This window comes from Hyposmocoma kahamanoa, unplaced genomic scaffold (genome assembly GCF_003589595.1).
Source record: "Hyposmocoma kahamanoa isolate Upper Pololo Valley unplaced genomic scaffold, ASM358959v1 95, whole genome shotgun sequence".
NCBI lineage: Eukaryota > Metazoa > Arthropoda > Insecta > Lepidoptera > Cosmopterigidae > Hyposmocoma > Hyposmocoma kahamanoa.
In genome coordinates, this window is record NW_020654972.1 from 11742419 (window position 1) to 11753281 (window position 10863).

Sequence of the window (10863 nt, forward strand, 5' to 3'; positions counted from 1 at the left end):
TTAAAATGGCGGGAAAGCTACAGTGTGCAATCACAGATAATTGTAATTTCACTAACTGTTTCAATAATTAAAAATGAACAAAATATAAAATGTTTTTTTCTGTTTCCTCGCAAATGTGTTAAAAAACGTCATACGATATACGTGCGTATTGGTTATAACATGCTCGGCTCAATTAAGCCTTAATCTCTCAATTAAAACTCCGCCTCGCATGTTATAACCATCTTTACGCACTAATATCGTAATGTACTATTACGCACTTTCTAGTGCGAAGTATTCGAAATATATGTTACTATTCTATGTAACTATAGACGTATTACGTAACTTATTTAAAGTTAAACATTATGCAGCTAAATTATTATAATATAAATGTAGCTAGTTTTTTTTATTATTTCAGTACTTAATTAACCAAAAAAACTAACAGTCCATGAAGAATTCCTTCACTGGAGTTCTACAAAAAAATATTTATTAGAAATAAGTTCAGTAATTTACAGAATTTTTGGCAATAATTCATTTTCATAAAATGCATTAAAATGTAGCTAGTTATTGCCTGTACGTTACGACACATTACCTGTCTATCCACTTACATAGTGTGTACAAAATTATGTCAGTTTAGACAGCCACAAAAATTAAGATCAGAAAAAATAAATTTAAGTTTCTATGCATTTTGTGTATCAATAAGAACACATAATTTATTCGGAGAAAATTTAGTATCTGGCTTAGGATGTTTAGACTCTTTGTCACACTACTAAAAACACCTCACCCAGGTTCTATTCCCTATAGAACTGTCCAAAATGATTCTAGTCTGGGTAGAGTTCCCACAGCTAATTTTATTAGTGGGAATTTCCTAGTCTGAGACCAAGTAATCAATGTGATCATCATCACAATATTATTATACAAGACAATACAAAAAAATTCTTTGTTGTACACTGAGACAAATACATAATAATACAATAAAAAGAAAATAAAATAAGACAATAGGCGGCCTTAATGCTACACAGAAATCTCTACCAGGCAATCTGCGGGTAACAGGAAAAACTTTTTATTTATTTATTAACCTATTCTATACTGAAATTCAACTATATTGACAATTATATTCATAAATTACTTAAACTATAACAACAGCGCATCCTGAAGACGCATAGGTCTCCCCCAGCTCTATCCATTTGGCTCTGTCCCTTGTCAGCCTAGTCCATAGAGGTCCAGCTATTTTTTTTAAAGTCGTCGGACCATCTTTTAATGGGACGACCTCTTTTCCTCTTGGCGTTTTCTCTTGGTAACCATTCTGTTACCGTTCTTGTCCACTTTTCTATTCCTTATCTGTACATGTGGCCAGTCCACTTCCACTTTAGTGTTTTGCTTTTTGTGGTCACATGCTCCAATTTAGTGGTCCATCGTATGGATGTAGCTTTCTTTTTGTCTCTTAGAGAGAATCCTATACCATATATATATACTTCTCTCCATTCCTCTTTGACAGGTTGTGAGTTTCTGATGGTGTTTACTAGTCAATAGCCACGTTTGGTATCCATAGGTCAAAATTGGGAGGATGCAGATTTTAAAGACCTTTCTCTTTGCTGCCATTGGATAGCGCTTGTTTTTAAATATGTCTTTGAGTGACCAATATCGGTTTCAAGGACAGTATAACAAATGAACAAATGAAGAGCAACTTCCCAGGTACGGTCAAGAGTCTAACTAACTTATACAACTCCATACTCGAATCAGAATTTATCTCCTCACAATGGACAAACAGTACCGTCATACTTATACACAAGAAAGGAGACATGAATAACTACCGTCCCATAAGTCTGATGTCGAACGTATACAAAATATTTTCTAAGATCATAATAAACCGAATCGTGAAAAGGCTAGATGAAGAGCAACCCAAAGAACAAGCAGGTTTCAGGTCGGGCTTCTCCACCGTAGACCATATGCACGCCATCAAACAAGTTATTGCGAAATCACAAGAATGTGGGTACCCACTATACATAGGGTTCATAGACTACAATAAAGCTTTCGATTCTATAAACCACAATCACATCTGGATAGCGCTACAAAAGCAGGGTATTGGAAAGAAATACATAAGGATCATAAAAAACATATACTCTAACAGCACAGCACAGGTGAAATTAGAATCTCTGGGAAAACCATTTCACATACAGAAAGGAGTCCGACAAGGTGACCCACTCTCGCCAAAACTCTTCTCAGCGGTCCTTGAGGATGTCTTCGGAAACCTCGAATGGAACCATAGAGGCATAAACATAAACGGTGAAAGACTGAACAATCTAAGGTTTGCTGACGAATTAGTAATATTTTTCCACGATCCTGTTTCCCTACAATACATGATCCAAGGCATTGCAACTAAAAGCAAAGAAGTAGGCTTAACCATTAATAAAGCAAAAACCAAAGTAATGACTAACAGATCTGAAAAGCCTCTAACTGTAGATGGAGAGTACATTGAATATGTAGGATCCTACATTTATCTGGGGCAATTAGTGTCATTTAGTGATCAAACAGGAAAAACTATAAGATAATAATTAATAGTGGCTAAAATTAATAGATACGTATATAACAAACATATTGCACTCACACAAATTAAAATAATAATAATAATAAATAAAATATTCATACGAAAGTAAGATTACATAAAACAATAACAATACCAATACATAAAATTTAAAACAGGTAAGAATAGGAGAAAGGAAAAAGTAATTACAATAAGTGAGTAAAGTTTTGAAAGACTCAACAGACTCAGCGCATCGGATCGTTCGGGGAGGGATTTCGTATTCCAGAACTCTACTCAATGCTCAAGTCAGGATTTGAGCAGACTTGAGTATGATTCGAAGCACCGGAAATACGACCCTTGACTTAAGTATGATATATGCGGAGTATGATTTTCAGTGCTCACTGCAATACTCATGCCCTGACTTGAGTATTGAGTAGAGTTCTGGAATACGACCCTTAGTATTAGATTAGTGGCTGTAGAGCTCCTTGTGAAAGTGTTTGTCTAGGGAAGTACCTACTACCACCTTATGAAGGGTAAAGGCCCATTTAGATGGAGAGATTTTCTCTTCTCGAAGATGCGATTATCAAAAGAATATAAAAAAACTTTCCTCGTCTGAACATTCGCGATTATCGCCCTTCCACGTGAGCGATAATCGCCTCGCCTTTGCATGTTGAACGTCTCCGTGTAAACAGAACTTGAAAGCAAAAATCGTATTTCGAGTTTTTGTGCCAGCCGTTTCTACCATGCGTGCAGTGCGCGAGGGTGTTTTGATTATCACTGCTTTTATAAGACAATAATTAATGGAACGAGAGCGTAAAAAATATTTTCAAATAATGGGGAGTGAGTGAGTGAGTGAGTGGGGAGTGAGTGAGTGGGGAGTTAGTGGGGAGTGAGTGGGGAGTTAGTGAGGAGTGTTTATTACGAATTAACTATTATGAATTAATAGAAATTACGAATACAGCATTTATTTCTAAATCCAAGATGGCGAACACGACTTTTCAAGTAAATGCAGTTTTCAATAGGTACTCCTCACCCACTCCCCACTCACTCACTCACTCACTCATTCACTCACTCACTCATTCACTCACGCACGCACGCACGCACGCACGCACGCACGCACGCACTCACTCAATCACGCACTCACTCGCCCTATAAATTTATCGTAATTGTCAGTTTTTCTTTGTGTCAGTAGTTATAAAATTAAAAAAAAAATTACAAACAAATTATAATACAAAATATATTTCTATACAGTGCCATGAACTTAATATTATCAGCAGTTTCAAATTTGAATGATTTTTGCGTCATTTTGATATATCCATAGTCAATACCGCAGTAATCACTGAACTCGAATGGCAATTCTCGCACTCAAAACGGTTCGAACCGATTTGTACGATAATCGTATGAACTTGAAAAAAATGTCATACGGGATCGTGTTTAGACAAGTCGAAAACTCGTAAGCAAGAATCTCCTTACTACATATTTCTCCGTGTAAACAGTCGAGGAAGCGATTAAGTTGCTTGCGAATCTCGTATGACATAATCGTAGGCGAGATTTTAGTTCTTGCCTGAATGTAAACATTATGATACGATAATCTTATGGCGATTATTGCTTACGATAATCGCCTACGAGTTTTCGTCACGAAGCGTGCGAGAAACTCTCTCCATCTAAATGGGCCTTAAGGGTGCTGGTGAAATTACAGGCACATGGGACTTGTCAACTTATGTCCCAGTGTGACGGGCGCAGTGGCAGTGCCCCTCCGATCTTTGCGATTTAAAGCTCCTAGTGGCACTGCAACTGTTATGGACAGGCGTGTAGCTTATCATCAGGCGTACGACTCGTTAGTCTCGTCACTTGATTAAAAAAAAAATATTAGCTTATATACAACATGTTTGTCCACCCTTCTTGGTATGGTTCATTTATGGCATTATACTGTCATGAGAACGACACTTATGGTATTTGGGTCAACAATGTAAAACATTAAACACTACACATTAAAAGTTTTCCAATATAATATTGAGGTGCAAACATCGTAAAATTCATTTTAAGAGTCGTTATCAACTTCATGCAATCGAGGTCTCAGAAACGGACTTCACGCAATAACTGCACGCAGTCGAAACCGACTTCAGACAGCCGAGGTCGACTGCATGCAGTTAATGCGTAAAGTCTTAATCAACTTCATGCAGTCGGGGTCTTGGCTGTATAAAGTTGATTACGACTTTACGCATTAACTGGAAACATGCAGTCAGTCTGTTAGCAGCCTTATAATCGAAGAACGAAAGAATAACGTGGACATTCCCTTGTACAACTCCCGGGACTTCTCGGAACTGATTATATTTGAATATGCGAGGTATTTATTGACGTTTGAGTACATTGGTGACAAATCATTACTTCCAATTAAGTATTTGCTAGGAATTGTTGTCTATTGTAGTTGTGTTTCTACCTTTACCCTTACCTACTTTAGGCATTTAAAAATAAACAGGAGATATCCCACATTTTGCAATGTTTAGAACATAAACAGTAAAAAATAAATTTTTTATGCATTGATGGTGAAATGGGTAGGAATGTCAATAGTAAGAAAATTTTCATACTTTAGATAAGTTAACTCCTTCAATTCCGATCGCTGGTTATAATAGATAACGCATTTCACGAAAATTCACACACTAAATGGCCTTTGCCTCGGCCTCCAAGATATAATTAAGGAAAAGTTTTAGTAAACCATATACACCTGAACGTTTTTAACATGGGCCAGTAGTATGGTTAATTATAAAAACAGTGCCTAGCGGTGAAATGTGGGTACATAAGCCAAACATAGGATTAAATAAACAGTATATATACCACTACGTCTATATCTCATTGGGGCAGGCAGAGACAAGGGCTATCCTAACTCTATGCACCTGATATACATCTTTTACTTACTCTACTTGCTATGCCTTTTCAAGCATGGCTGTAAGTTCTTGGTACTTTTATAAGATATCTATCAAGAACAGAATAAAAACTTACACAAAGTATACTCGTCTCCGTTGACAGTGAATACGATTTTATCCATATTAAACAGCCTCTTTTAATATAACTCCAAATGACAAGTCTAGAGCTTGCAGCACCTGGAACAAAACTGCACCACAAAAAGGATAATTGGCTACTTTTTAGTTAACTGATACCAACTGTTTATCATTATTATATTATTGTTCTCCTCTACATGCCAATTTGCACCTAAGGCTTCTAACACAGGAGTCATTTTGAAAGTATTTAAACTTTGTTTGCTTATTTGTGTTATGTTACAGAAATTCCAACTTAAAAAATATAAAATTATGGCATACATAAAATGAAACTTGTTCGTATTTGGCTATAAATATTCTGTGTAAGTGTTTAAGATAACTTTTGCATGTTACAGATAGGTATGTTATTTCAACTTTTTGTAGTCTTTATTCCATTAAACATAATATAGAACTCATTTATTTGTGCAAGCGCAGGTTGCATTAAATTTAGCAGTAATAAGTTTATATAAGTGCACTTTGCCAGGTCAAACATTAGGCATACAAAGTTAAAATCTTACACACTTTATATTACATTTTAAATTGGCAAGTAAAAATTTGTCAATATTGTAATAACACTGAAAAATAACATTGTAACATCTATATATAGGCATTAAGAAATTTTATTTTAAACTTTTGTTAACTTTTACAAAGACTATTTATTTAATAAGTAATTCAGAGGCTGGATCAAATTCTGCCTTTCTTTAAAATTCCTTAAAAACTTGTTATTTAATTTCTCTTATTTGTTTCTACAATAATAAATTAAAGTTCTAGACTTTGTTTAAGAAATTGTGCCTTGTAAATATAGATGGAATACATTAAGGCATTAAATATAAATACATACTACAAAAACTACAGCTGTAGGTACATACCAGAGCACATTACCTACGTCACGTACGTTATTTATAAGCCACAAAGAGTCTCATTCTGAGACAGAATCGCATAGAGTCATACTATTGTATGATTCTATGCAATGCATTTATTTGTAAGTCAATGAATGCAAGTGATATTTTTAAACAATGAGGTACTAAGTACTGAGTGGTGTTACAGTTAAAATTGGTAATAGTCATTTGTAACATACCTTTGCTGACGTTCACAGCGACAAGTTCTAATACTTAACTTTCTCTTTAACTGTATATTTTTTTATAAGAAAAAGACATTGAAAACCAAATTGGAATGCACTTGAATCCATTCACAAATTATTTATAGATACATCCACTGATTGTCAACAAATTGATTCGCACTGTGTATTATTTCATAAACCGTGAGATTCTGATAAGAAGTCTTCATAAGGTACTATAACATACACTATTTTAGTCAGTCAATTACACAATATGAAACATTCACAATATTCTGAAATTGACAAAAAAACGTAAAAATGGAACCAGTCCATTGCACTTTTAAAAGAAAACGAACGAGGGCCCAAAATCAAAATAAAAAGAAATACCCCGCCAAGTGCGAGTATAATACCTGCAAGCAAGGATTCCGTACTCAAGACCTTATGCACACTATGTGTGAAAATTATGCAATTCTATTGATCTAAAGTATAAATCATAACCAGTTATATCTTCGTTCGAAAAGTATGATTGTGAATGTTTGGTTATGTTTCCTCAAACCCGCAATACATACTCACCTAAATACGTTTATCTATAATAGAAAACAATAGTTAGAAATGGCAGTCAAATGATTCTTCTGTTTAATTGTTGACGGTGCCCTTTTCGCCAACATAAAGTGTTCCGATAAGTAAAACACATTTTAAACTACATTTTATCTTGGCAAGTAAACATTTGTTACACTTTTTCTTAGATTTTTTTTCATCGTAAAAAGTTATATAATCATAATAGTTATATAGTAATATAATCATATTAGTTGCATACGGTGCTGGTTTGTGAGTATAGTGTTATGAGGTGCTGATAGCCCAAATGGAGATTGTTGCTTTTCAATTGAGAGATCACAGCTTGTATGTAATAATTAAAGTTATAGGTATAATTTTAATTACTAAGTTGCAAACATTTATGAATGTTTAGTTGGAATCGTAAGAGTCTCGAGTAAGGAAGAAAATTATAGTGACGAAATCTACAAGTCGAAGAAGGTTCACAACTCTAGGAAACGTGTGAAGTCGTATTGGACAAGCATGGCAGAGAATAGAACACTATATGTACTCACAAGACAGATACCCTCTCCTTAGAGGAGATCCGAGCCCAGCAGTGGGACACAATGAAGTCAGACACCGAAGTATCGCCATATCGGACAAATACCCAAATTACACTGACATGTATATAGGCTTCCTAGGTAGCTGCTTCCAGGCATCGCGCATCGCAAGAAATAAACGGTGGGTATTCACGTGAATGCGAATTTTACTTTCTTAAATAAAGCAAGTTTGATCAACAATTTTTTTCTGGTAGATAATTTAAATTACACCTATTGCAAAAATAAAATAAATTAACACATTTATAGATTTTTAGTACGTCTTACTTATTTGAGTTAGCGATGAGGTATCCTAGATAAGCAATTTGGCGGGTTCGATTACAAAAACGATTAGTTTTGTAAAAGCGCGGGAAACTTTTGATTGCGATGTTTTTATTATGTTGCGCTTTTTTATTTGTTCAGTGGATTTTTTAATTGTAGTTAAAAACTAATTTAATACACTAAATGCTGTAATGAATGATACAAAAGTTAAATCAATAGTATATAAATAAGATTCCTTCGGTATAATAAAACTGTTTTCTTCAAGACAAATTTACGTGAAATGACTGACGACAATGTTAGCGGTTGAACTTGCACAATCACTCCCCCTTTGAGAGCGCTTCAATTTGCCTCACTTAGCGTGTGCGGGCTAGGTTTCTATGCGTTATTATTCTAAGCCTTAGAATAATAACGCATAGAAACCTAGTCCGCACACGCTAAGTGAGGCAAATTGAAGCGCGCCCAATGGGCCTACACGAGCGGGCGGGCTTTCAGTGCTCAAGGTCAACTTGCACCGCGAACAGGTCAAGAATGTTAGCTAAAAATGGCGAAATGTGCGGTAAATGAGTGTAAAAATATGTCAGACAAACATAAAATAGATACTAACATCACATTCCACAAGGAAGTAACGCGTTTCAACTTGTATTTTTATATAAATATTCTAGTGAATTTTTATTAATAATAAATTAATAAATTAGTTTTAGTAGTAGGTTAATTTTCGGTTATAGTTAACCGAAAATTAACCTACTACTAAAACTAACCTACATGAATTTGATTCATGCCTCACTTGTGACAGTTCGTTTGATATGAAACTATCATTCTATGCGTTATTATTCTAAGTTCTAAGCATGTAAGTGCATGGTGTGGTTGCCTATAATTGAAGTTGCAACTATATGTTAATTAATAAGTATTTATTGTTTTGTATACGTTAAGTTGTAAACTTTGCTGGCAATCCTTAATAAATAAATAAATAAATAATTCAATAAAACACTTGGAAAAACATTTGTTTTGTCATTTGATGTACTTCCCTTTGACAACCATATCATGTATCTTATGTACCTACTGCGAAATGGACACAATTGGCATTTAAGATGACGTTACGTAGTTTCGATTCCCGTGTTTGACACAGACCAATGTATTTCGTGTGTATGTTGTTGTGAATGTATGTTATTATTCTAAGCTTACATGTATACTTAAATTTACAAAAAAAAAAAATTCTACCGATAAAATGAAATTAAAATTAACAATAATAATAATAATTTAAATCCAATAAATAAATAAATTAAACTTAAGCTAAAGCTACAACATTGTTCTATCCTTTAATTTATATAATGTATCACAAAATATATCAACAGTTTCATCTTCACCGGACACTCGATTATATAAACTAGATAGGCGGGGGACTGGCGAATGCTTTCCTACATTCGTTCTACACAAACGGACATGAAATAAAGGACGCGGCTGTCGAGGCGGACGTGGGGGGTACTCGCAAACCAAATTTATTGAGAATAGACGGACAGGCTATCATGCCGTTCATAATTTTATGTAAGAAACATAAGCCTAAAGTATTTCTCCTACCATTCAAAGTTTGCATGTTAAAGTGCTCAAGTCGGGCACTGTAACAGTTTACGTCATGACGCGGGCTGAAGCGGTACGCCAGGTGTCGTAGAAATCTTCTTTGAACTCTTTCAATTGTCTCTACATGGATTCGATATGTCGGGGAGCACACAACGCTACAGTACTCAAGCTTACTTCTGACATAGGCATTAAATAGTAATAAGGTAGTGGAAACTTTCCTGAACTCCTTTCCATTTCCAAAAATAAATCCTAGTGATTTGTTAGCAGCGGCCAGCATACTGTCAATGTGAATAGAAAATTTAAGCTTGGAGTCCACCACTACACCCAAGTCTTGGGTCTTACGTTTTAATGTGAACTTAACATGGGAGCACTTACACGAATTCAGATACATTTTTATTAATGTGACACCAATCAATGAGTCTATCAATATCAGCCTGCAACAAATCAGCAAATTTGAGTCTTTTAATAACACGCATTATTTTAAGATCATCAGCAAACAAATAGCAGATCGAGTTCTTAAACAACCTTTCAATGTCATTAATGAATATAATGAAGAACAATGGCCCAAGGTTTGAAACTTGCGTCACTCCAGAGCATGAAATAAAAGGATTTGAACTATAACCATCTATTACAACTCTAGAACACCTGTTATTCAAATATGATTGACACCACTGAAGTAGAGAGTCCCTAATCCCGAAGTGAGCTAATTTATTTATCAATATACGATGATTAACTTTATCGAAAGCTTTGGAAAAGTCGGTATATATTGCATCTACTTGTCCTGAAGTAGATGCAATATATATATATATATTGCATATATATACATTACAAATATATATACAGGTTAAATATTTATTTCGAAATGGATTAGTGATCTACTTTAATTAAATGTTTGCATGTCGATAATTACTTATCGATAGATTATACACTAAAGAAATCCGCCATTTGTTCATTCAATTTTTGTTTAGGTATGCACGTTCATTCCGTAGTTAGGGCAGCTCCTTTCTTTTATTTTTTTTCCATCCTCTAAACTTTAGATTTGCTCTGGACCTTTTGGAGGGAAAAGTGTCGTTTTTATTTTGACTTTCAATTATTTTGTGAAATCTAGTTTAAAGTGGAATAGGATAGTGCTATTGTGCCTTAATCGAAGATTAAAACCTGAAATTATACGAATCTCGAACTAAAATACCCGTATCGGCCCGTTTTAAGGAATCCCGAGTCAATCCAAGCACGCCGCCTCAAATTGCCTATCCTCCTTTTATTACAGAAACATAATTAAACTTTATG

At 34.7% G+C, this 10863-nt stretch overlaps 1 protein-coding gene across 1 annotated transcript in view; it reads right to left on the minus strand.

Moving 5' to 3' along the window:
- Window positions 1–6716, minus strand: part of LOC113238363 (indole-3-acetaldehyde oxidase-like) — a 45618-nt gene extending 38902 nt beyond the window's left edge. Inside the window, exons 1-2 of the mRNA XM_026475204.1 lie at window positions 6614–6716; window positions 5501–5612 (exon numbers count right to left, since the gene is read on the minus strand). Of these exons, the coding sequence (XP_026330989.1) occupies window positions 5501–5546 (46 nt within the window). The 5' untranslated portion in view covers window positions 5547–5612; window positions 6614–6716. The remainder of the gene's footprint in view (window positions 1–5500; window positions 5613–6613) is intronic.
- Window positions 6717–10863: the final 4147 nt, after the last annotated feature.